Source organism: Heptranchias perlo, chromosome 40 (genome assembly GCF_035084215.1).
Source record: "Heptranchias perlo isolate sHepPer1 chromosome 40, sHepPer1.hap1, whole genome shotgun sequence".
In the NCBI taxonomy this organism is placed as follows: Eukaryota; Metazoa; Chordata; class Chondrichthyes; order Hexanchiformes; family Hexanchidae; genus Heptranchias; species Heptranchias perlo.
This window is the reverse complement of record NC_090364.1, coordinates 15,556,315-15,583,789: the sequence shown is the minus strand read 5'-3', so window position 1 is coordinate 15,583,789 and position 27,475 is coordinate 15,556,315. Positions and strand designations below refer to the sequence as shown.

Sequence of the window (27,475 nt, the reverse complement as noted above, 5' to 3'; positions counted from 1 at the left end):
TGTTCGGATTGATGGAGAAGCGGAACGTTTGTACGAGGCGCGGGGGCTCCGGTTCGGAGGCCGGACGGTTTGACTGATGCACTTGGATACGCGTGGAGACCGAGGGAAGGGAATGGAGAGGAAGAATCGCGGCGGCGGCCGGGCCCGGGGTCGGGGTCCGGGCAGGGGCAGGGGCAGGGGCAGGGGCAGGGACCGAGGCCGGTGTGTACTGACCTTCAGCGAGGAGAACAGGAGGTGAGGAGCCGGGGAGGGAGACCAGCTGCGGCCTAGTCCGGGTCTCTCCGCTTTAATGTCCTCCGGCAGCTCACTGGTTAATGTCTTGGGGTCAGATTTATTCCTGTAACAATTTTAACCCAAAGTTTTTAACAACTGCATTAAAATAGCGCAAAACGAGTTGCCCCTAAAGATGTTGATCAACCAGAGGGGATGAAACCATGGGTTTTCTCCTTGATGTTGTTTTAATGTTGTTGTGTGATATATTTGGATTTTCCAGGAGACTTACGCTCAGAGCACATGGAGTCAGGAGCCAGGTAGCAGAATGGATAGCAGTCAGGCTACAGGGTGTCCGACGTGTCTCAGCGAGTCGCACTCTGGCCTCTGAGTCAGAAGGTCCAAGTCCCACTCCAGAGATGTGTGCCCGTAACCCAGGCTGGCAGCACTGAGGGAGCGCTGCACTGTCAGAGGTGCTGTCTTTTGGATGAGACGTTAAACCGAGGCCTCGTCTGCCCTCTCAGGTGGACGTACAAGATCCGATAACACTACTTCGAGGAAGAGCGGAGGAGTTCTCCCCGGTGTCCTGGCCAATATTTATCCCTCAACCAAAACCAGATTATCTCGTGTGCGCAAATTGGCTTTCTGGTTTCCTACATTACAACAGTGACTACACTTCAAAAGTACTCATTAGCTGTAAAGCTCTTTGGGACATCCTGAGGTTGTGAAAGGTGGTACATCAAACATAAGAAATAGGAGCAGGAGTAGGCCATACGGCCCCTCGAGCCTGCTCCGCCATTCAATAAAATCATGGCTGATCTTCGACCTCAACTCCACTTTCCTGCCCGATCCCCATATCCCTTGATTCCAAAAATCTATCAATCTCAGCCTTGAATATACTCAACGACTCAGCATCCACAGCCCTCTGGGGTGGAGAATTCCGGAGATTCACAACCATCTGAGTGAAGAAATTCCTCCTCATCTCAGTCTTAAATGTCCAACCCCTTATCCTGAGACTATGCCCCCTAGTTCTTGACTCTCCAGCCAGGGGAAACATCTTCTCAGCATCTACCCTGTCAAACCCTCTCAGAATCTTATATGTTTCAATGAGATCACCTCTCAATTCTTCTAAACTCCAGAGAATATAGGCCCATATATTACCCTCAACCCCATGAGCCTTTATCTTGTGTAACAACCTTTTATGTGGCACTTTATCGAATGCCTTTTGAAAATCCAAATATACTACACCCACTGGTTTCCCTTTATTTATCCTGCTAGTTACATCCTCAAAAACACTCTAAATAGATTTGTCAAGCATGATTTCCCTTTCATAAAACCATGCTGATTCTGCCTAATCACGCCATGATTTTTTAAGTGCCTTGTTACCACTTCCTTAATAATGGATTCCAGCATTTTCCTGACGACTGATGTCAGGCTAACTGGCCTGTAGTTCCCTGTTTTCTCTCTCCCTCCTTTCTTGAATAGCGGTGTTACATTTGCTACCTTCCAATCCATTTGGAAGATCACAACCAATGCATCCACTATCTCTGCAGCCACCTCTTTTAGAACCCTAGAATGTAGGCCATCAGGTCCAGGGGATTTGTCGGCTTTTAATCCCATTAATTTCTCTAGTACTTTTTCTTTACTAATATTAATTACTTTTAAGTTCCTCACTCTCATTAGCTCCTTGGTTCCCCACTATTTCTATGTCTTTTGTGTCTTCTGCTGTGAAGACAGATATAAAATATTTGTTTAATGTCTCTGCCATTTCCTTATTCCCCATTATAATTTCTCCTGTCTCAGCCTCTAGGAGACCCACATTTACTTTTGCTACTCTCTTCCTTTTTACATACTTATAGAAGCTCTTAATTCTGTTTTTATATTTCTTGCTAGTTTACTCTCCTATTCTATTTTCTTCCTTTTTATCAATTTTTTTGATCATCCTTTGCTGGTTTCTAAAACTCTCCCAATCCTCAGGCTTACTACTCTTCTTGGCAACATTATCAGCCTCTTTTAATCTAATACTATCCTTAACTTCTTTAGTTAGCCACGGATGGATCACTTTTCCTGTGGAGTTTTTATTCCTCAATAGAATGTATATTTGTCGAGAATTTTGTAATATTTCTTTATATGTTTGCCATTTCTTATCTACCGTCATACCTTTTAATCTAATTTCCCAATCAACCTTAGCCAACTTGTCCCTCATATCTATGTAATTAGCTTTATTTAAGTTTAAGACTCTAGATTCAGACTTAAGTATGTCACTCTTGAACTCAATGTGAAATTGTATTATATTATGATCACTCTTCCCCAGAGGATCCTTTACTATGAGATTGCTAATTAACCCTGTCTAATTACACAAGACAAGATCCAAAATAGCCTGTTCCCTGGTTGGTTCCACGACATATTGTTCTAGGAAACTGTCTCGAATGCGTTCCAAGAACTCGTCCTCCAAACTACCTTTGCCAATTTGATTTGTCCAATCTATATGAAGATTTAAGTCCCCCACAATTATTGCATTACCTTTGCTACAAGCTCCTATTATTTCTTGCTTAATATTGTGTCAGCAGTAAGATTTTTCTTTCTTACAGAACAGAAAACAGAGAGTAGGGGTTAAAGGTAGTTACTCAGACTGGTGGAAAGTGGGAAGTTCCACAGGGATTGGTGCTGGGACCACTGTTCACTATTTACATAAATGATTTGGACTCAGGAATCGGAGATCCAATTTCAAAATTTGCGGATGACACCAAATTGGGGGGCGGGGAGGGTGGTATAGTTAGTACTGTGGACGAGTGCAACAAAATACAAGAAGATGTTAACAAACTTCCAGAAGTGTAAATGGCAAATGAATTTCAATACAGAAGTTTGAGGTGGTGTATTTTGGTAGGAAGAATAAGGAGGCCACATCCTGCTTGGATAAGAGTCTAAATGGGGTAGAGGAGCAAAGGGATCTCTGGGTACAGATACACAAATCGCTAAAAGTAGTGACACAGGTTAATAAGGCCATAAATAAAAGGCAAATCAAGCACTAGGGTTCATTTCTAGTGTGATAGAATTGAAAAGTTATGTTAAACTTGTATAGAACCTTGGAGTAGTGTGCACAATTCTGGTCTCCATATTATAAAAAGGATATAGAGGCATTGGGGAAGGTCCAAAAAAGATTCTCAAGAATAATATCAGAACTGAGAGGATATCCTTATCAGGAAAGGCTGAACAGGCTGGGGCTCTTTCCTCTAGAAAAGAGAAGGCTGAGGGGTGATCGAGGTCTTTAAGATAATGAAAGGGTTCGATTGGGTAGACGTAGAGAAAATGTTTCCACTTGTGTGGGTGTCCAAAACTAGAGGTCATAAATATAAGGCAGTCACTAATAAATCCAATGGAGCATTCAGGAGAAACTACTTGACCCAAAGAGTGGTAAGAATGTGGAACTCGCTACCACAAGGAGAAGTTGAGGCAAATAGATTAGATGCAGATAGGGTTAGATGAAGTAGGAAGGGAGGAGGCTCGTGTGGAGCATAAACCCTGGCATAAACCAGTTGGGCTGAATGGCCTGTTTATGCTGTAAATTCTATGTAATGTTATTTTAATGCTGCTTTCAGCTCATTCATTTTTAGTTTAGTTATTTTAAATGCAAGTTGTTGTTGGTGTTTATTGTTGTAAAGCTGGTAATAAAATAACACTGATCAGAAAATCCAGGCTCTTGTGCCTCGGAGGGGGAAGGAAAGTATAACGTGAGTGTTCAAAGTACTGCCCTTTGTATAGAAGGAAACACCGGAGGCCCTCAGGCTTTGCTTGTTGCCAGCCTGTGCCTAAGCTTTCCACTGTCTGCACTTGGGTGAGTGGGGTGCTTACCTAGAGAGAGAGAGAGAGAGGACACTGCAAATCATGCAAAGAAACTTTAGGTATGTAGATTGTTCAGTTATTTGGTTTGGAGACTCATGATCATAATCATGGCGAGTGGTCTCTTTGTTAGTCAAGCACCCAGTTGATGAAAACAACTGAAAGAAAATAATAGAATGAGATGGATGCACGTTTTCCAGCCAAGTCTGGTTTCCCAGGGTTGGGCAGCTCTCGGGATGGTCAGAATACCTCACCTCCTGCTGTTTCTGTACAGGACACGTGGGAACTGTCCTGATTGGTGATGTTACCAGCCAGGGAAACCTGACTTTGAAGGTGGCCAGACAAGCTGAGAAGGCCGTTAAAAAAATCACTGGTTAGGCCCCAGCTAGAGTATTGTGTCCAATTCTAGGCACCACACTTTAGGAAGGATGTCAAGGCCTTGGAGAGGGTGTAGAGGAGATTGACTAGAATGGTACCAGGGATGAGGGACTTCAGTTATGTGGAGACACTACAGAAGCTGGGATTGTTCTCCTTTAGAGCAGAGAAGGTTACGGAGACATTTAATGGAGGTGGTCAAAATTATGAAGGATTTTGATAGAAACTGTTTCCACTGGCAGGACGGTCGGTAACCAGAGGACACAGATTTAAGGTAATTGGCAAAAGAGCCAGAGGGAGATTAGAAATTTTTTTTACGCGGGAGTTGTTATGATCTGGAATGCACTGCCTGAGAGGGCGGTGGAAGCAGATTCGATAGTAACTTTCAAAAGGGATTTGGATATATACTTGAAAAGGAAAATTTGCAGGGCTATGGGGAAAGAGCGGGGGAGTGGGACTAATTGGATAGCTCTTTCAAAGAGACGATGGGCTGAATGGCCTCCTTCTGAGCTGTATCATTCTATGATTCGATGAAAAGATCTTTTAGTTTAAAAAAAAATTAAATACTTTTTTCTGTTTATTTCTATTGAAGGGAGTTTCTGACTGGCTTTCACAAGCGGAAGGTGGAGAGGAGAAAAAAGGCTCAGGAAGAAATTAAAGTGAGACTGAAGGAGGAGCAGAAGCGAGTGAAAGAGGAGGTGAGAACGGGGATTGAAAAGGTGGCTCTTGGTGGGCACGATTGCTGTAGAACAGGAAATTCCAAACTGTTTGGTTCAATATGCCCCTCGGGCGGGTACAATCGAACCACGTGAGCCCCATGTAATAATATAAAATCGTTCAGTTGTTACGATTGTGACACCAGTCCCTTGAAATCAATGGGCAGTGCTGTAAATGTAATGCTTGCTTCCAGAGAGTGGTGCTCCTTTAAAAACCGACATTACGAGAAGCTGTGTTATTACTTGTTCTGCAGCTAGTGTTACAACACGCAGCTAAAAAGCACACCATTTCCTCTGACTAATCGAGAGTAAGGCTGTGGCAGATTTACTAATAAAGTTTAAATAAATGTTTCCATTACCTTGCACATATCTCAAGGTGTCAAGCCAACAGATTTTGGTACCTCAGATTTATCCATCAGCGAGGAAGCAGTACTAAGACCGTTCCAAAGTCCTAGGTCTGCAAAATTTAAACAGCAAAACCCAGTGGAGTGAGAAACACAAGTAAAAAATAGGAACAGAATTACTGTGACCTGCCAGGCGAGGCCTCATGGGCTACTTCTGGACCATGGGTCGTAGTTCAGACATCCCAGTTTTGGAATCTTTCCCCCCACTCCCCCGTCCCCACCTCACCCCAAGCTGGGCTCATGCTATCCCTTGAATAACGAGGGACATGTGAGAGGCTACAGTCACTTTCACAGATGTGGTTGTTTTCGGTGAGAAAATCAGCGCTCCTGTGAATTGTATCTAATTGCGATTTCCCCCCACCCCACCAAAAGGGAAGGGAAGGGAAGGGAAGGGAAGAAAGCACACAAATAGCCTAAACTGTCCAAAAAAACCCCAGCAGGATGTGTTTACTAAACCATTATAGACTGGGATAATGCCTCAACACATTGTTACAGCAGAGTGTAAAATTAAATATTTTTTAAAAGGGCAAATTGCTTATACCTTAGAAATTACACATGCAAAACTATAGGAATTAAAAATAAATGGTGGCATATTTATGTTGCATGCCATTTTGGAAGCAATTACTCTTCATTATAACATATACAGTCGGGTAGAATTTAATTCATAAAACTTAATTATTAATGAAGGCTTCCTGGCAATATGAATGATGCCACACCCACACACTGAATCCCTAATAAAGAAAATTAGTGAAACAACTATTGGAACAGAATAATCTTTAGAATGTAGTCTAATACATATTTAACGTACATGAATAATTTAAGTTTGGCTTTCCTTTAGATAGGATGTGGTGCATAATGGGTTTCTAAGGACTGTCTCTGGTGTGAATTATTGGCAACAGAATTGTGGTTTGACTCCCCACTGATCATGGAGGGCCCAGGTTCATAGAATCTTACAGCAGAGAAGGAGGCCATTCAGCCCATCTCGCCTGTGCCAGCACTTTGAAAGCTAACCAATTAGTCCCACTCCCCCGCTCCTTCCCCATAGGCCTGCAAATTTCTTCCATTTAATTATTTATCCAATTTCCTTATGAAAGTTACTATTGAATCTGCTACCACTGCCCTTTCAGGCAGCGCATTCTGGATCATTACAACTCGCTGCTTAAAAAAATTCTCCTCATCTCCCCCCTGGTTCGTTTGCCAATTATTTAAATCCGTGTCCTCTGGTTACCGACCCTTCTGCCAGAGAAACAGTTTCTCCTTATTTACTGTATCAAAACCCTTCATGATTTTGAATGCCACGATTAAATCTCCCCTTAACCTTAATCTTCTCTGCTGTAAGGAGAACCCACTGTGCTGAGTTAGCTGACTCAGCTGTGAAGTTGCATTAGGTCATGGCGATCCTTGCCTGATACATTCGGGCTTGGCTTAGGGAGTTGACCCTTGCTTATTCCTGCTGGAAAAGTGCGCCCTTGTGGACACCAGGTGATGGTGTCCATCACTTGGTGACCATCAGGTAGAATCTGCGGATGCTGGAAACCTGAGATAAAAACACAATGCTGGAAAACACTCAGCAGGTCAGGCAGCTTCTGTGGAGAGAGAAACCGAGTTAACGTTTCAGGCCGATGATCTTTCATCAGAAAAAGCAGAAAGAAAGACTGGCATTTATATATTACCTTTCAGGGCGTCCCTAAAACGCTTTACAGGCAATGAAGTACTTTTGAAGTGTAATCACTGTTGTAATGTGGGACTGGAAGAAGTTAGAGATTTAACAGTTTTTAAGCAAGTGCAGAGCCAGGGAAAGTTATGGTGGCAGCGAGGGAGGAAAGAACAAAAGGAAAAGGTCTGAGATTGGGTGGAGGGCAGGAGTGATTAAATGACAAAAGGGATAATGGTGCGAGGCAAAAGGGGATGGCAGTGGGACAAGTAAAGAAACAAAAGATGGGTCTAGAGGATATCAAACTTTGTTGCAATCCGCTCCACAGACTTTCATGTGAAGAATGGCTACATGAGCATGGAAGTAAAGGGCTGCAGCCATCAGTGGTCAGCTCGTGCCTTCGAGTGAAGGTGTCTTTTTTTTGTCAGCAGAAATTAATAACATTTAAGCTTTTTGTTGCCTGCTTCTCTTCCCGAAGACGCCTTTTCTTCAGTGAACACTCTTCATTGTGTGTGCCCCGAAAGTGAGGGTCAGTGGATTATCTGACTTCAAGGGCCATCATAGCCAGTCCTCTTCCCAGCCAGCATCTACATATAGGCACTTTCCATTAGGGATCATTGGAAAGGGATTGGGAGCAGCAACCCTAGCTGATTTATTTCCCCTTCCTACCCCAGGGATACTGAGTCCAGTTGTAGTGCCCCCTGTCGATGTCTTGGCTGACGCCAGGTAACTAAACTCAGACTGGGCATTAACAGTGGAACATTGTTGGTCTGTATTACACTATCACTCTAATGTACTGAGCTATTTTTCTGGTATCTTTTTGATCTTCATTATGAAGATATTTAGGTAATGAAAAGGTTCTGCAGTCTGAACTGCTACTACTACAACTTGCATTTATATCGCGCTTTTAACGTAGTAAAACATCCTGAGGCGCTCCACGGGAGCGGTTTAACCAAAATTTGACACTGAGCCATGTGAGATATTAGGACAGGTGACCAAAAGCTTGGTCAAAGAGGTAGATTTTAAGGAGTGTCTTAATTCAGAGCCTTAGAAAGGCAGAGCGGTTTAGGGAGGGAACTCTAGAGCTTGGGGCCTAGGCAGCTGAAGGCACGGCCGCCAATGGTGCAGCGATGAAAATCGGGGGTGCACAATACAACCATGCTGTAACATTTCCTAACCTACACTTTTTACTGACTTACAGAGACATAAAGAATATGTGAAGATGTTGAAGGAAAGACAAGAAGCTTTAGGTAACTTTCATCTCCTAGTGTGACTGAGCTGGCTGCAAACTTTAACTTCTGGGCTTCTTTTTGAGCTACATGGCAGTGCCTTCATTACCTTGTCCATGTTGCCATTATGCTGGACGAGCCTGGACAACAAGTGTCACTGGAGTATTCGACTATAAAGGATGTCTTAGAGAAGTCCAATTCTGTCCTCGCCTGACCGATATGTATGCATACATATATAACTGCACACACCACTTGATAGCGATCAGGAGTGGAGCAAGGCCCATTTGCTGCTCCCTAGCTCAGGGATGCTCATGCCAACTGCAGCTACATTTCTGCTGCTCTGACAGAGATCAGCTAATGAAGCTGAATCAGGAGTGTCCAGCATTGCACTTCGTGCCTCTGACTGCCATCAGAGGGAGAGCTGTCATCTGACGTGTGTACAAGCAAGAAAAGAAAGACTTGCATTTATATAGCGCCTTTCACAACCTCTGGACTTTCCCAAAGCGCTTTATAGCCAATGAAGTACTTTTGAAGTGTAGTCACTGTTGTAATGTGGGAAATGAGGTGGCCAGTTTCCACACAGCAAAGTTCCACAAACTGCAAGGTCCCACAAAAAGCAATGTGATAATGACCAGATCATCTGTTTTAGTGCTGTCGGTTGAGGGATAAATGTTGGCCAGGACACCAGGAAGCACTCCCCTGCTCTTCTTCGAATAGTGTTGTGGGATCTCTTGCGTCCACTTGAGAGAGCAGTCGGGGCCTCGTCTCATCCAAAAGACGGCTTCTCTGACAGTGCAGCGCTCCCTAGATCTCTACTGCCTGGATTTTGTGCTTAGGTCTCTGGAGTAGGACTTGAGCCCACGACCTTCTGACTCAGAGGTGAGAGTGCCACCCACTGAGCCACAGCACCTTTCACGACCTCCGAACGTCCCAAAGTGCTTTCCAGCCAATGAAGTACTTTTTGTACAACTCATTTGAGTGTTTTGAGTCTGGCTGATGTGTGGCCACCTCTGGTTAGGAATATGCAATGCTTCAGGATGATTGCATTGTTATCTGTTTACTTACAGAGGAAGCTGATGAGTTGGATCAACTGGCAACCTCCAAGAGAGAGTCCATTCAGTACGACCATCCAAACCACACTGTCACCGTGACGACGATTAGCAGTATAGATTTGACTGGAGCCAATTTGTTCAACTTTGGTGCAAACCAGGTGAGTAAGCAGCAGAAATTGAAGGATAGGCACGGGCAAAATGCCTAAGCTTTGAACTATGTCGCCAACAAGAAATTGCTAACAATTTTTAAAATAGTATCGTCAAATGTTTTGGCAGAATTGAAAATCCCTCACTTCATGGCATTTGCTGCCGAAATTGCATTCAGTTCTGATGAATGGTACACACCCGAAACATCATAACCTGTCTTTACAGAGACTGACTGAACTGCATTCTTTCTGACTGCAGTTTTTCTTTTCATTCTTCACTACAGGCAGTCCATTGAGGGCCTCTACGGGCAGAGGTCTGGTATGGCAACCTTCCATTACACTGCTGTACCAGTTAAGGGGGGGGGCACTTTTCATTGAGCCTGCTCTGCCAAACTTTACTAGAATGGTACCAGAGATGAGGGACTTCAGTTATGTGGAGAAGCTGGGGTTGTTCTCCTTAAAACAGAGAAGGTTAAGGGGAGATTTGATAGAGGTGTTCAAAATCATGAACTGTTTTGACAGAGTAAATAAGGAGAAACTGTTTCCAGTGGCAGAAGAGTCGGTAACCAGAATACACATATTTAAGGTGATCGGCAAAAGAGCCAGAGGCGATATGAGGAAACATTTTTTACGCAGCGAGTTGCAATGATCTGGAATGCGCTGCCTGAAAGGGCGGTGGAAGCAGATTTGAAAAGGAATTGGATAAATACTTGAAGGGAAAAAATTACAGGGCTTTGGGGAAAGAGCAGGAGAATGGGACTAATTGGATAGCCGACACAGGCACGATTGGCTGAATGGCCTCCTCCTGTGCTGTAGCTACTATGAAGTAACCAGGAAGTATAAGCAGAGTACCTAGCCAGTAACCTCCCACGATTGGGGGTACCTATTTGGCTCTTGGACTGAAGCTGTAAATCCCTCTGTAAAAACTGGAGTTGCTCCAGACACCCTGTCAGTGATGTCACCAGAGTAAGGAGATCTTACTTAGTAAAGATTCGACACTATCTTTTAAATTTTAAACGTCAGTGCAGTACTAAGGAGTACTGCAGGTGCCCTCTTTCGGCTGAGACGTTAAACCCGAGGCCCCGTCAGCCCCCTCAGGTGGATGAAAAAGATCCCACGGCATATTTCCAAGAGGAGCCAGGGAGCTCTCCCCAGTTCTCCTTCTCCTGGCCAATATTTATCTCTGAACTGACATCTCTGAAACAGATTATCCATTTATCTCATTGTGCACGGTAAGATCCCACAAACAGCAATCAGCTGCTGCGTTTCCCTACATTACAACAGCAACTACATTTCAAAAGTGGCTGTAGGGCGCTTTGGAATACCATGAAATCCCTCTGTAGCCTCGCCCCTCCCTATCTGAGACCTCCTCCAGCCCTACAACCCTCCGAGATCTCTGCGCTCCTCCAATTCTGGCCTCTTGTGCATCCCCAATTTTAATCACTTCACTATTGGCGGCCGTTCCTTCAACTGTTTAGGCCCTAAGCTCTGGAATTCCCTCCCTAAACCTCTCCGCCTCTCTACCTCTCCTCCTTTTAAGACGCTCCTTTAAAACCCTACCTCTTTGACCAAGCTATTGGTCACCTGTCCTAATATCTCCTTTTGTGGTTTGGTATCAAATTTTGTTTAATAATGTTCCTGTGAACCACCTTGGGACTTCTTACTATGTTAAAGATGCTATATAAATGCAAGTTGTTGTTCATGATGTTTTGTCTGCTTTATTTTTCCTCTAATTTTTTTCTGAAATTGAGCCTATCTCAAAAGCAGTTTTGTGCTTATGCTGGACTTAAAAGCAGAGAGTTGAAGAATTTACACTGGGTGTTGGAGATTATGATTCACCTATTATTGCCACCAGAAACTGAGTGTTGGAGTTAGTGCCCGCCAGTGTGATGTTTATCCTCATGTCACTAACTAGGAGTAAGTGGATTTTTTTTTTGTTTATTTTTGAAGCCTGAAGTGGCTGAGGAAGAGCAGGCAGTGAAGAATGACGATGTGGAAGAAGAATTGCCCATGAAAAGGGACAACCCTCTACCAAGGAAAGGAGCTGAACCCATAATATCTACAAAGTAGGTGGAATATTTGAGGATGTGACCAGGCGTTAAACTTTTAATGGGTTCAAGGGAAAGATGTGGCTAGATTGAATCTGGTGTCCTGTAAAATCACAAACTATAGATTGATCCCTGTTCACCAGTCCTCGGGCCTTGCATTGTCATTCAGTAGTATGTGTCTATTGCTAGCAAAGTTGCAATGCTGTGTTCAACACATGCACATTATCTAAAAATAGGCAGCGTGCAGTCAGAAATTCACTCATTATATATCCACTGCAATGGACCAGCAGTCATAGGACCATTGGAACAGGAGTAGGCCATTCAGCCCCTCGAGCCATTCAATTAGATCTGATCTGTATCTTGACTCCATCTACCCGCCTTGGTTCCGTAATCCTTAATACCCTTGCCTAACAAAAAATCGATCAATCTCAGTTTTGAAAATTTCAATTGACAGTTCTTTGGGGGAAGAGTGTTCCAGATTTCCACAATGCTTTGTGTGAACAAGTGCTTCCTGACATCACCCCTGAACGACCTAGCTGCAATGTTAAGGTTATGCCCCTTTTGTATATGAGGACGTATGAAAAAGGCTATGATAATATAGAATCATAGAATGGTTACAGTGCAGAAGGAGGCCATTCTTGTTATAAACTGGATAGCCAGGTGGTGAAGGATAGAATACTGGAGCCTGGTCTTCAGTTGCTTCCAAGCCTTTATTCACAGAGCTCCACATTCCACCCACACCACACCCTAGATCAGCTCCCTTATAAATGGATACAAGAGAGTTCCCAATTGATACGCGCCACCTGAATACAATTAACATTAATTGATATAAATCACATGGATATACTTAATAATTCAGCCCATCGAGCCCGCGCCAGCCTTTTGTAAGAGCAATCCAGTTAGTTCCACTCCCCCGCTCTTTCCTTTTAGCCCTGCAAATTTTTTCCCTTCAAGTATGTACTTATCCAATTCCCTTTTGAAAGCCACAATTGAATCTGCTTCCACCACCCTTTCAGGTAGTGCATTCCAGATCATAACAACTCGCTGCATTAAAAAAAAGTTTTTCCTCATGTCGCCTTTGGTTCTTTTGCCAATCACCTTAAATCTGTGTCCTCTGGTTCTCGACCCTTCCACCAATGGGAACAGTTTCTCCTTATTTAGTTTATTAAACCAATCATGATTTTGAACACTTCTATCAAATCTCCTCTTAACTTTCTCTGCTCTAAGGAGAACAACCCCAGCTTCACCAGGAGGGGTGGGGCTGATTAAGGACCATAAAGGAGATCTACTCATGGAGGCAGAGGGGATGGTCAAGGCACTAAATGAGTACTTTGCATCTGTCTTTACCAAGGAAGAAGAAGCTGCCAGAGTCTCTATAAAGGAAGATATAGTTAATACTGGATGGGCTAAAAATTGATGACGAGGAGGTACTTGAAAGACTGGCTGTATTTAAAGTAGATAAGTCACCCGGTCCGGATGGGATGCATCCTAGGTTGCTGAGGGAAGTAAGGGTGGAAATTGCGGAGGTACTGGTCATAATCTTCCAAACATCCGTAGATACGGGGGTGGTGCCAGAGGACTGGAGAATTGTAAATGTTACACCCTTGTTCAAAAAAGGGTGTAAGGATAAACCCAGCAACTACAGGCCGGTCAGTTTAACCTCAGTGGTTGGGAAACTTTTAGAAACGATAATCCGGGACAGAATTAACAGTCACTTGGATGAGTGTGGATTGATTAGGGAAAGCCAGCACGGATTTGTTAAAAGCAAATCATGTTTAACTAACCTGATCGAGTTTTTTGATGAGTTAACAGAGAGGGTAGATGAGGGCAATGCAGTTGATGTGGTGTATATGGACTTTGAAAAGGCGTTTGATAAAGTGCCGCACGGTAGGTTTGTCATCAAGATTGCGGCGCATGCAATAGAGGGGGCAGTAGCAACATGGATACAGAATTGGCTAAGGGACAGGAAACAGAGAGTAGTGGTGAACGGTTGTTTTTCGGACTGGAGGGTGACGTACAGTGGTGTTCCCCAGGGGTCGGTACTAGAACCACTGCTTTTCTTGATATATATTAATGACTTGGACTTGGGCGTACAAGGCACAATTTCCAAATTTGCAGATGACACAAAATTTGGAAGGGTAGTAAACAGTGAGGAGGATAGTGATAGACTTCAAGAGGATACCGACAGGCTGGTGGAATGGGCAGACACGTGACAGATGAAATTTAACTCAGAAAAATGCGAAGTGATACATTTCGGTAGGGAGAATGAGGCGAGGCAATATAAACTAGAGGGCACAATTCTAAAAGGGGTACAGGAACAGAGACCTGTGGGTATGTGTGCACAAATCGTTGAAGGTGGCAGGGCAGGTTGAGAAAGCTGTTTTTAAAAAAAGCATACGGGATCCTGGGTTTTATAAATAGAGTACAAAAGTACAGAAGTCATGATGCAACCTTTATAAAACACTAGTTTGGCCACAACTAGAGTATTGTGTCCAGTTCTGGACACCGCACTTCAGGAAAGATGTGAAGGCCTTTGAGAGGGTGCAGAAGAGATTTACTAGAATGATTCCACGGGTGAGGGACTTTAGTTACATGGATAGACTGGAGAAGCTGGAATTGTTCTCCTTGGAACAGAGACGGTTGCGAGGAGATTTGATAGAGGTATTCAAAATCACGAAGGGTCTAGACAGAGTAGATGGAGAGAAACTGTTCCCATTGGCGGAAGGGTCAAGAACCAGAGGACATGGATTTAAGGTGATTGACGAAAGAACCAAAGGTGACGAGGAAAAACTTTTTTACACAGCGAGTGGTTATGATCTGGAATGCACTGCCCGAGTGGGTGGTGGAGGCAGATTCAATCGTGGCCTTCAAAAGGGAACTGGATAAGTACTTGAAAGGAAAAAATTTGCAGGGCTACAGGGATAGGGGTGGGGAGTGGGACTAGCTGGATTGCTGTTGCATAGAGCCGGCACGGACTCGATGGGCTGAATGGCCTCCTTCCGTGCTGTAACCTTTCTATGATTCTAACTCGAGGATGGCCCCGATGGCATGCACCCAGGGCATTAACATCACCATCAGCTGTGGGCAAATTCTTGGAATCCATAATTTGAGATAAAATTAGTGAGCGCTTAGAAATGCATGGATTAATCGAGGGCAGTGAGCATGGATTATGTTTGATAAATTTAATAGAAGTTTTTGAAGAAGTGACCAATTAGATAGGTAAAAGGGAATGCAGTAGGGAATGCATATGGATTTTCAGAAGACATTTGAGACAGTGTCTTATAAAGGGCTTGTTAGGAAAAATCCAGGCATGTGGGTATAAGAGGGAATGTAGCAGCATGAATCCAAAGTTGGTTGATGACCAGGAAACAGAGTTAGGGTAAATGGGTGTTGCTTGGACTGGAGAAGGATTGAAAGTGGTGTACCCCAGGGTCAGTGCTGGAACGACCTTTTGTTTCTGATGAATGCAGATGATTTGGATTTGAGTATAAGGAACACAACCTCAAAATGTTGCTGACAATGCAAAAGTAGGAGGTTTAGAAGATAGTGAGGCCTGTAAAAGACTTCAGGAAGACATAGACGGACAGTGGAGTTGGCAAACAGTTGAAAGGTGCAGATTAATATGGATAAGTGTGAGGTAGTACATTTTATAAGGAAAAACAAGGAATGGGAGTATAGACTTAATTGAAAGACATTGAAAGATGTGGATGAAAATCTAGGGTTTTAAATATATAATTCCCTGTAAGTGCAGGGAGATAAGGCCATTATTATTTTGGATCTTATAAATCAGGCATAGAGTATAAGAATAATTTGTGCAAAACATTGTGACAAAATACTGTGTGCAGTTTTGGGCACCCTATTATACAAAAGACATTGAAGCCATAGAGAGTGTAGAGTGTAGATTTACCAGGATGATGCCAGGGGATGGGAAACTATAGGTATGAGTAGAGACTTGAGATACTGAGGACAGACTATTTCTGCTGGAACAGAGAAGGGTATGGAGATTTGCACAAAAATCTTTAAAATTACTAAGGGTTTTATAAGAGTGAATAGGGAAAGACAATTTTCTTTGGTTAGGGAGTTGGTGATGAGGTGTCATCAACTTAAAATGATCATGGAGAAAAGTTAGGAGAAATTTCTTTACTTGTTGGATTGTTGGAGCTTGGTCTGTTTTGCCATTGAGTGATTGAGGCAGAGACCATTGCATCTTTTAATGGAAAATTGGATAAATAGTTGAAGCAGAGAAAGATATAGGGTTATGGAGAGAGCAGGGCAGAGTGATTAGTTTTGGATTGCTCTAGCAAAGAGCTGGCATGGAAACAATAGGTCGTATGGCTGCCTTCTGTGTTGTAAAATTCTATATAGCCTATATGTGGCCCTGGAGCCGCTCCATAGTTAATAATGGGAACCTGATTTCAAAATGGCCTAAAAGCTGTTCTGAACCCACCTGATGCCAGGAAATCCTGTTCATGGTGGATTTCTTGGGACGTTTTTCTACGTTAAAAGGCACTATGTAAATATGCAAGTTGTTCTGGTTGTGACCCAGCTTTTTCCTATGGAGCTGCTGTGGGATATTCCTCATTGGTAACGTTGATGCTAGTAAGGCAATTTCTTTTGAAGCTAATATTTTCTTCCATAAAATCATAGAATCTTACAGCACAGAAGGAGGCCATTCAGCCCAATGTGCCTTTGAAAGAGCTATCCAATTAGTCCCACCCTCCTGCTCTTTCCCCATTGCCCTGCAATTTTCTCCCCTTCAAGTATTTATCTAATTCCCTTTTGAAAGTTATTATTGAACCTGCTTCCACCACCCTTTCAGGCAGTGCATTCCAGATCATAACAACTCGCTGCGTAACAAAATTTCTCCTCATTTCACCTCTGGCTATTTTGCCAAATACCTTAAATCTGTGTCCTCTGGTTACCAACCCTCCTGCCACTGGAAACAATTTCTCCTTAATTACTCTTATGAAAACCCTTCATGATTTTGAACGCCTCGATTAAATCTCCTCTTAACCTTATTATTAATAGTTGAATAACTTGAATTAAAAAGTATTGCCTCGAGACCTACTTTCCCCTTTTGAGTTGACAGGTTTCTTTGTAGAAGAATATTAGTCTATAATTCCATGTCGCTTTATTCTGCTTAAAAAAAAGTTAAATTATCCAATAATTTGAATTAAGCAACGTGAATAACATAGTAAAGTGGGAATTTAGTGTTTAAAAAGAATTGAATTGTCAGATAATTGTAACTAGTCAATTTTGAATTAAGATAAATAGACCATTATTCAAGATCCCCTTTAATAGATTGAGGCCTCCTGACCATGTCCAGGTCTCTGAAGCAACTGTTCTCCTTTGTTTTCCAGAATCTCTTCCCTGACATCTGCGCTGCATTCGTCAAGTGTAAAAAATCAGAAAGGAAAGAAGTGGAAAGGTTCTCACGATCAGGTCAAAAGACCCCTGAAAGGCAAGACCACAAAATCACAGAGAAGGAAACGGACAGGAAAGCCAGGGGGGGAGCAGTGAATCACAGAACCCCGTTCTCTCAGACTTTACAAACCTCTGAGTAATGTGATGTCTAAGTGACATTAGTATTGGAACTGAATGATCAACAATCCTTGACCTGTTTATAAGCAGGAATGTTGTTTTGCTGGAAGTGGGTTGTTGGTGGGATTCCAAGCTCTGACATCGCCAGATCATTCCACTTAAGAGGAAGATGTTTAAGTCACACCAGCTTCTTTTAAGAAGATACTGGGACTAATAAGTAATGGTGGGATGCCCTGAGAGAGAATTTGTTTAGCAACCCTCTGCTTCTAAGACAAGACTATGGCATCTGAAGATTTGTTTTGATAACCTAGATTGTTCTTCAAACTGTAAAAATTCTTCATTGCGCTGATCTTCATCTTCTGCCCTGTGTGTCTGGGTATGTGTGAAAATCTGTTATTACGATTCATGTACGTCTTGCAGGAGCTTTGGCACCTCTTGAATGACCTTAACTCTGAGCAGAGCAGGCTAGGTGGGCTGAACAGCCTTTCCTCACTGTAGACTTTATGTATAAAAAAACAAATAAATAGTCTGCAGTGAGGAAAGGCTTTTCGGCCCACCTAGCCTGCTCTGCTCAGAGTTATGGTTGTTCTAATGTGGGGACCTCCCCCCGGCCCAATCACACCATCACCTCAAAGGGACTAAGTTCCCCGACTTTCTCTTGAAATATCGAGCAGTGCTATTAACACCTCTGTAACCTTCAATCCCCTCCTCAACACATGTTGACCCAGCTCACTTTTAAAGGCACCAATTAAACTTCAGTCTAGGAATCCATGATTATGTTGGGCTGGGTGGGGGGAGGGGGGGTTGTGGGGAGAAGAGAGAATGTTTCTAATCTGATTCTTGCTCCAGGTTTGAGAATTTAGCATTTGCATCCTTAGCCTATTGCTCGTTGTGCAAGTTAAATTGCTTGCTTACTTTAACCTTATCTGTACTGTCCATCATTTCAAGCTAATGGGTAAACTTTGTTCCTGCTTTTTGTAAACATGTTTACTGTCTTGACAGAAATGAAGTAAGGTTCTTCTATAATACAAACAGAAAATGCTGGAAAAGCTCAGCAAGTGAGGCAGCATCTGTGGAGAAAGAAACAGAGTTAACGTTTAAGGTCGAAGAGCTTTAAGGTTCTTCTGTGGTCTGTCCGCCTGACCATTACATCCCCCCGGTGTGTGCACGCGTGTGTGTTTCGCACCTCGGATTGCACTATTTTTCCATGTCGGCTAGTAGCACTTCGAAGCTTCACGGCTGAACAGCAATAAGACGTTGACTCTTTTTAGCCGCATGCTGCATTCCACACCTAGAAACTGATGTAGAATCATGCAGCGCAGTAGGAGGCCATTCGGCCCATCGTGCCTGTGCCGGCTCTTTTTGAAAGAGCTATCCAATTAGTCCCACTCCCCTGTCCTTTTCCCGTAGCCCTGCAATTTTTCCCCGTCAAGTATTTATCCAATTCCCTTTTGAAAGTTACTATTGAAACTGTTCCACCACCCTTTTCAGGCAGCGCATTCCCGATCATAACAACTCGGTGTGTTTTAAAAAAAAATTTTCATCTCCCCTCTGGTTCTTTTGCCAATTACCTTCATTGTTACTCAGATGGATTTGATCCTTCTGTAGGCGGTGAAACTATTTCAGCGATGTGACTTGTAGCATTGGGCAACCCATGGGATTTTATTTCAGTGCTGCAGAGGGTTACAGCACCTGTATTCAGAGTAAAAACAAGATGTGTGGAAATGCTTTGCAGAAAGTGATCTCGATGTATAGTAATCCTTTCACATAATACTCTGCTATACCAAGAGACTTGCTTTAATCTATATTGTTATCTCCCCTTTACTAGAAAACTACACATAATGTTCACTGGCTCCACCAGGCTTATGAATGCTGTGAGAGGATGTACAGAATTACATACAAAAAATTATTCTGCTGTGCCAACTGGTGTGGTACTGAACTATTAACATTTTTGTTTAAACATTGAACTTCTTTTGGGGTGAGGGAAGTCCCATGTTTGGTAATGAATCATTTCCTGACTATTTATACTCCGTATCAGCACCAAACATTTCCCAAGTCCAGTATAGCTAGTGCTCAAGGTTAAACACATACCTGAATGCTTGTTTTACCTACAAGAATTGGTATTCGGTAGATGCTGTTGTTTCTTTTTATTTTTAAAATTGGCCTCCTGTGATGCCACCAAATACTGTGCCCTTAGAGCACCAAATTGGGGTGGGGGTCTGTGTATATTACATAGTAACAGGAGGATTTGAACCTGGAATTTGATTTAACTGATAAAAATACTTTATAGTGGTATCGACTCATTTGTTTTCCAGTTGTATTGAAGCTCAGGGTTGTTGCAGCTCAGAATACCTAAAAGATCAGTCAACCCAATGGGCTGGATTCAGACTTGGTTTGCAGAGATCTTAGGACTGTCCTAATGACCGTGATGTTTTGCATCAACCCAGTTTGAACACAGACAGGAAAGGGTGCATTAGAGGAGGGTGTGTATGGATGATTCTGATGTCTATTCTACATTGTGAGCACTTAAACTCCCTGTCATCCATTTAGACGTACCTATGTTGAAATGATGATGCACATCATCAGGAATTAGATTTTTGTGGAGGAAAAAAGTGGAGAGAGACACACTCCTGTAATATGAAACAAGGAAATATAAGCTGATGTTCAAGAACTGATGCATTGGATTGGTATAAAAATTACCATTTCACTTTCTCACAGACTGACATTTTGTTGCTGGTTGATGTCGCAAACTACAATCATTAGAATGGTGGAAGGAGGCCATTTGGCCCATCGTGCCTGTGCTGACTCTTTGAAAGATTGGTCCAATTAGTCCCAATCCCCTGCTCTTTCCCCACAACTCTGCAACTTTTTCCCTTCAAATATTTATCCAGTTCCCTTTTGAAAGTTATTATTGAATTTATTTCCACCGCCCTTTCAGGCAGTGCATTCCAGATCATCATAACTCGCTGTATTAAAGAAATTCTCCTCGTCCCGCCTGATTCTTTTGCCAATCGGTTTAAATCTGTGCCTTCTGGTTACCGACCCTCCTGCCACTGGAAACAATTTCTGCTTGCTTACTCTATCAACACCCTTCATGATTTTGAACACCTCTATTAGATCTTGACCTGCTATCGATCTCGTGCAGTTTAATGTGGATCAGGTGCAAAAAGCTAAGGAAGGATGTACTGAGTTCTGATATTATTTCATGTTATGTTTCAGCAGCCTCTCACTGAGCTGCTTGAACCTGGTGTATTACTCTGTTGGTCATTGAGAATATGTTTTAGCAACATTGATGCTTACCAGAGTTTGAAATTAGGGGCAATGCAGTGATGATTGAAGCTTGTCAGTGTGTATTTTAAAGAATACATCACTCAATCTGAAGTCTGTGGGGGATGTGGATGGATGGTAGGAGGTTATGTACCATTTTACATATATAATTACATAGAGTCTACAGCACAGAAACAGGCCATTCAGCCCGACTGGTCTATGGCAGCGTTTATGCTCCACACGAGCCTCCTCCCACCCCTCTTCATCTAACCCCATCCTTTCCGGGGGTCTACCATTTCTGACCTCCTGACACTGCCTGTGCAAAAAAAGGTTGACCAGGTTGTAGGTCTTAAAATAAGTTGTGGCTGAGGTACTTTTGAGCACCCATGCGCTGCACCTTTGATCCTGATCTCATCCTGGATGCCATGTGAAGGTGCAGAGAGGAGGCCAAGAATTTCCCCATGTTGAGAGTGTCATCCCTGGGCCACATTTTCTTGACCATTTTGAGAGAAGGTTTGGCAAAACTTAGGAGGTCATCTGCTCAACCTTTTAGCTGTAGATGGTGTAGAGAAGTCTACAAAAAAGAGTCTTAAACGAACTGACTGGCAGTAGGCAAGGACCTGACTGTTGATTTTCTCCAATTTTGTTCAATCAAAAACTGGAAACAAGCAGTAGATCATGCAGCATCTGTGGGGAGAAAGAAAGACTTGCATTTGTATAGCGCCTTTCACAACCTCAGGACATCCCAAAGTGCTTTACAGCCAATGAAGTACTTTTGAAGTGTAGTCACATGTCATGTAGTCACACGTAATGTAGGAAACGCAGCAGCCAATTTGCGCACAGCAAGGTCCCACAAACAGCAGTGTGATAATGACCAGATATTGGGCTGGATTTTGCTGTAAGTGGCGAACGCCATTCGTTAGACTTGCACTTGCCCATAGAGTCTCTATGAGCTTTTGCACGGCAATTTCCTGGAAATTAGAAATCCAAAAAGCACGGCGCTCTACATGGTACCTGGGACCTGTGTGTAACTGTGTATCTCCTTAATCAATCAGACTGAAGCATTGTTAATAACAGCAGAGTCAGAACCAGGAAGTGTAAATTAGAATAATGAATTCAATGTCAAATCAGGTACAGAAAGCGAAATAAAGAGAGGGTAAGAAAGATTTAATTAAGAGCCAGAGATAAAAGAGACAGAAAGATAAAGTAAAAATAAATGTATTAACATTAAAATCTGAAGGAATGAGACTCCACACTTGTAAAAGTTAATTTTCAGTGCCTGAGAGGTGTTTGGCAGTCATTAAGATTTACCACGCTGTTAAAATGGTATTTTGACTTGAAATTGCTTGACTTAACTTTTGTTGGCGAGTTTAGTCCGTATGTGCGATGTCAGTACAGGAACTTCAGGCCGTTCAATACGTTTGAACGGGAATCCAAACAGCGAGGTGCTGATTTCATGCAGCTTTTGAAAGAGTATTGCATCTCAGAGAGCAACCGCCAGAGTTCCGCATTTAACTACGCGTGTGCGGTTGCTAGAAGTTGCTGTCCGAGTTGCACATAACTAACGGTGAGCGTTGTTAGCCTCACTGTTATTCTTACAGCAAAATCTGGCTTAACCTGTTTTGGTGATGTTGGTTGAGGGATAAATATTGGCCAGGACACCGGGGAGAACTTCCCTGTCCTTCGAAATAGTGCCATAGGAACTTTTATGTCAACTCGGTTTAAAGTCTCATCTAAAAGACGGCACCTCCAACAGTGCGGCACTCCCTCTGTACTGCACTGCAGTATCAGCCTAGATTTTGTGCTCAAGTCTCTGGAGTGGGACTTGAACCCATGGCCTTCTGACTCAGAGGCGAGAGTGCTACTCACAGAACCACGGCTGACTCTAAACAATCAAAGGAAAAGTTTCAGGCTTGCAACAGCCAAGGTAGATGAGGGGAACCAATGCATGTGTCAGCATCCAAGATATGTTGAGAGTAAACTTTTTGATGATAAACCTTTTTTATCCTATGTAAATGTTTTGTTTGACATGTGAGGTACATTTTTAAATTGCAACTAAAGTGAGACTAGACTGGTGTATGGAAATACAAGTCCAAGATAAGGATGATGGGAAGACTGCACCAGGTTGGCAGCTGCCTGAGGACTCCACATTAAAAGCTATGGATCCATTCTGTGTCCAGGACCTACCTGCTCAGACCAAGGTGTGAGGCATGGTGGAGGTTTTTTTCCAAATAAGAGAGTTTTTAAAAAACATTGTGTAACCAAGCCGAAAAGTCAGGAAACCCATGGTGTAGAATGCCACCGACGTTGAGACATGAACGGGAGAAACTCGGGTAAACCGGAAAAGTAGTGGCTATTTTCTGCTAGGGTTTCATAAACACTGTAGGATCTAAGAGGAAGGGGAGCTGTCGCAAAAACCACCCTTGTGTTGCTGCCCCTTAGGGTTGCCAACTCTGGCTGGGTTGAGATGGCAGACTGGTCCTCGGTTTAACATCTCATCTGAAAGACAGCACCTCTGCCAGTGCAGCATTCCCTCAGTACCTCACTGGAGTGTCAGCCTAGATTATGTGCTCAAGTCTCTGGAGTGGAACTTGAACCCACAACCTTCTGACTTGGAGACAAGTGTGCTGCCAACTGAGCCATGGCTGACACTGTAGGGTTGCCAACCCTCCAGGTTAGCCTGGAGTCTCCAGGAATTGGACGTTTCATCACATGACCTCACGTCTCAAACTACCCCGCCCCCACACTCCCCACCATTGGTCCATCCTCCAGGCGCACTGCCTTCCTGCAGCCAATTGGAAAGGGAACAGACTCTTGTTACCCAATTGGATTAATATCCACACTTTAGGAAGGATGTCAAGGCCTGAGAGAGGGTGCAGAGGAGATTTACTAGAATAGTGCCAGGGATGAGGGACTTCAGTTATGTGGAGAGACTGGAGAAGCTGGGGTTGTTCTCCTTAGAGCAGAGAAGGTTAAGAGGAGATTTGATAGAGGTGTTCAAAATCATGAATGGTTTTGGTGGAGTAAATAAGGAGAAACTGTTTCCAGTGGCAGTAGGGTCGCTAACCAGAAGACACAGATTTAAGGTGATTGGTAAAAGTGCCAGAGGCGACATGAGGAAACATTGTTTTTCACACAGCGAGTTGTAATGATCTGCCTGAAAGGGTGGTGGAAGTAGATTCAATAGTAGCTTTCAAAAGGGAACTGGATAAATACTTGAAGGGAAAAAATCTGCAGGGTTATGGGGAAAGAGCAGGGGAATGAATTCAAAGAGCCGGCACAGGCATGATGGGCCGAATGGCCTCCTCCTGTGCTGCATCTACCATGATATTGATTTAATCAAATAACCTTCCCCCCCCCCCCCCCCACCCCATCACCAATATTTTTATAACTAATAAATTAAAGTTTGAAGAAAAAAAAATGTTGTTTAATGCCCCTCTGATTTTTCCCCTGGGTGTTGCTCGCAGCAGCGCCCTGGAGATTAATCTTCAATTCCTGGAGACTTCAGGCTAACCTGGAGGGCTGGTAACCCTACGGTGTCAGCCGTGGCTCACTCAAGTTCCTCTCCAGAGACTTGAGCACACAATCCAGGCTGACACTCCAGTCCGGTACTGAGGGAGTGCTGCACTGTCGGAGGTGCCGTCTTTCAGATGGGACGTTAAACTGAGGACCAGCCTGCCCTCTCACGTGGACGTAAAAAATCCCACGGCACTAATTCGAAGAAGAGTAGGGACGTTCTGCTCAATGACCAATATTTATTCCTCAAACAACATCACCAAAAGCATAATCTCGTCGTCATCACATTGTTGTTTGTGGGAGCTTGCTGTGCGCAATTAGGCTGCCCTGTTTCCTACAATACAACAGTGGCTACACTTAAAAAGTGCTACCTTGGCTGTAGAGCGCTGTGGGTCGTCCTGAGGTCGTGAAAGGCGCTATATAAATGCAAGTTCTTTCTTTTACTACCCCTTTAACATGTACAATGGCGACTTCACCCCACCTTCAGCCCAATGACACGTGCTTCGTGGCTGGCGGAGGCGGTCCCGTCTATAATTGACAGCACAGGCAACCCATGAAGATGATGTTGGGGAGGGCAGCGCTCCAATTGTGGGTCAGCACTGCCCTGCTGGATGATTGATGGACCGCGGAGTCAGGTACAGTGAGGTGTATCCGGGCAGCTGCAAGTTTGTGTCAGATCAGAACTTCTTAAAACCTGTCTAGAAAGCAAAACAGGGTCTTTGCAGAAGGAGCCTCGGGCAACTTGATTCAATGCAATTTACTGGAAATCTGTTAATCTTACTTAGAAGAAAACGATCATTTTAGCGAACTGTACGAATGTTTGCTGCAATTAATTTGTTTGGCAGCAAAGTCCCATTTTCACCACGGACTTTGGCAAAGTGTCACAATATAGAGAATAAAATATGTCTTTTAAATAACTTCATTGGGGAATATTTCTCAAGACTTCATAGTCGGAATATTGCTGCTTCTGAATTGTGCAGGAATGCACTCAGGATACAGAGTTTGGAACGTGTTTTCCCACATGGACAATTACAGATTTACTGCGTTTACTTGGCAGATAATTCAGAAATTCAGTCTAGGGATGAAAACCTTTTGTTGATATTTATGTAACTGGCCTCTTGTGTGGACTGCAGGGAGTTTGCTGTTCTGCTCCTTGGTTGGAATCACATGAGGCAAGATCACCAGACACTGCAAGGAAAGTCTAACTGTGCATTTGTCCTTTTTAAAGCATTTTGTTGGTGGCTCCGAGTGAATATTCCGGGATAATGTCTGTTGTCAGCCCACTGACTTGCTTGAAGTTCGAAGCAAATGTTTTTGACAGGAGCAGGTGCCAGAATTGTTTCAAAACCTTTGATCTCCATCGAAAAGACTGCGGTCGCGCTGACAAGCAGGTGAAACAATAGTCGATCTTTAATAATTGATATTTTATTTTGTATATTATCTGAAAGCACCAGGTGGCCAACTTTAAAAGAGGTTCAAAAAACCGAGCGTTTGGCCGACGAAAAATGTATTTTGATTTGAGGAAATTTATGATTGGGTTGAAATTACATAGAATTTACAGCACGGAAACTGATCCATGCCGGCGTTTATGCTCCACGTTAAGCCTTTCAGCATATCCTTCTATTCCTTTCTTCCTGTTCAATTTTTCCTGATAGTTATAACCTTACTGTAATGCACTTAAAATCATCTTTATGATTAAAGGGCGCAGTATTGTCACAAATCTCTAACAAAGATTTGAATTATAGTCTCAGGCTGTGTGTACAATCAGATTTATACTGAAACCTTACTTAAAGGGGCAGTGACTTCCAATAAAGTGTGTGGCAGTTTTTTTCTCTTTGCAAATGTGCAATGTTTTTTTTTATTCGTTCACGGGATGTGGGCGTCGCTGGCAAGGCCGGCATTTTTATTGCCCATCCCTAATTGCCCTTGAGAAGGTGGTGGTGAGCCGCCTTCTTGAGCGAGATTTTTACAACTGAGTGGCTTGCTAGGCCATTTCAGAGGGCAATTAAGAATCAACCACATTGCTGTGGGTCTAGAGTCACATATAGGCCAGACCGGGTAAGGGCGGCAGGCTTCCTTCCCTAAAGGACATCAGTGAACAAGATGGGTTTTAACAACAATCCGGTAGTTTCATGGCCATCATTACTGATACTAGTATTTTTAATTCCAGATTTTTATTTAATTAATTGAATTTAAATTCGCCAGCTGCCGTGGCGGGATTTGATCTCATGACTCTGGATTTTAGTCCAGGCCTCTGGATTACTAGCCCAGTAACATAACCACTATGCTACGAAGCGCAAAGTGCGTCAAAATGATCAACTGGTCTCTTGTAACAAGTTGACCTGTTGTGCTTCTGTCTTCCCGGAAAATTTGCCAAACACCTTCACATAGGGTTGCCAACCCTCCAGGATTGACCTGGAGTCTCCAGGAATTGACGATTAATCTCCAGGTCACTCCTGCGAGCAAACCCGGGAGAAACATCACAGGGGCATTAAATAAATTGTGCGTTTCTTTCATTTTCTTTGAACACTTTTGTTTGTTAATTATAAAAATATTGCAGATGGGGGGGGGTGGTGGAAAAGACTGGTTGACAGTCAAGAATCGTCCAATCAGGTAACAAAGAGTGTTCGCTGTCCAATTGCCAGTGGGAAGGCGGGGCACCGTGAGGATGGACGTGTCGGGCGACCAATGGTGGGGGTGGGGTGGTGGGAGTTAATGTGATAAAATCTCCCCGAATACATCCAACCAGAGTTGGCAACCCTACTTTCACATGAAGCTGATACATTTATAACTGGTGTGTGGCCAAATCCGTGCCTGCCTCATTTTATAGTGCTGCATAGTATTTTATTTTGTCTGAATGTACCTGTTTTGTAAGAAATTCTTATGAAAGGTGCAGCTGAAAGTTGGTAACAGTCTGTGTTGTATTGACGTGCTGTGAAACCTGTCCCAGAGGTGGGCTGAGTTCAGGCTGTGACTAATTTCACCAAACTGCGTTGGGCCCTTTCTGCTCCTCCAGCTCATTGCTCTTTGAATGCAGCAGTAGTGCCCATAAGAACGTAAGAAATAGGAGCAGGAGGAGGCCATCCGGCCCCTCGAGCCTGCTCTGCCATTCAATCAGATCATGACTGATCTTGGACCTCAACTCCACTTGATCCCCATATCCCTTGAATCCCTTAGAGTCCAAAAATCTATCGATCTCATTCTCGAAATACTCAATGACTGATCTTCCAAAGCCCTCTGGGGTAGAGAATTCCAAAGATTCACAACCCTCTGAGTGAAGAAATTCCTCCTCATCTCAGTCCTAAATGGCCAACCCCGTATCCTGAGACTATGCCCCCTGGTTCTAGATTCTCCAGCCAGGAGAAATATCCTCTCAGCGTCTACCCTGTCAAGCCCTCTTAGAATCTTATATGTTTAAGAAAGCAAAAGGAAAGAAAGATTTGCATTTATATAGCACCTTTCATGACATCCCAAAGC

The 27,475-nt window shown here is 43.3% G+C and overlaps 2 protein-coding genes across 4 annotated transcripts in view; both read left to right on the top strand.

Annotated features, from left to right (window-relative positions):
* The first annotated feature begins 61 nt into the window (after positions 1-61).
* nol12 (nucleolar protein 12) lies at positions 62-19,927 on the top strand. 2 transcript variants are annotated; one of them, XM_067974677.1, is made up of 6 exons: positions 62-234; positions 5,018-5,123; positions 8,401-8,449; positions 9,496-9,638; positions 11,577-11,692; positions 17,035-19,927. In XM_067974677.1, exons 1-6 carry the CDS (start codon positions 77-79, stop codon positions 17,192-17,194), a joined length of 732 nt encoding a protein of 243 aa, XP_067830778.1. In that variant the 5' UTR covers positions 62-76; the 3' UTR covers positions 17,195-19,927. The 2 variants fall into 2 exon arrangements, with proteins under 2 accessions (XP_067830778.1, XP_067830779.1); XM_067974678.1 differs by lacking the exon at positions 11,577-11,692.
* Positions 19,928-20,022: 95 nt separating this feature from the next.
* LOC137305738 (myosin phosphatase Rho-interacting protein-like) overlaps positions 20,023-27,475 on the top strand; it is a 242,455-nt gene continuing 235,002 nt past the window's right edge. For both annotated transcript variants that reach the window (XM_067974676.1, XM_067974675.1), the window contains exon 1: positions 20,023-25,389. In XM_067974676.1, coding sequence (XP_067830777.1) covers positions 25,307-25,389 — 83 coding nt within the window. In that variant the 5' untranslated portion in view covers positions 20,023-25,306. The remainder of the gene's footprint in view (positions 25,390-27,475) is intronic.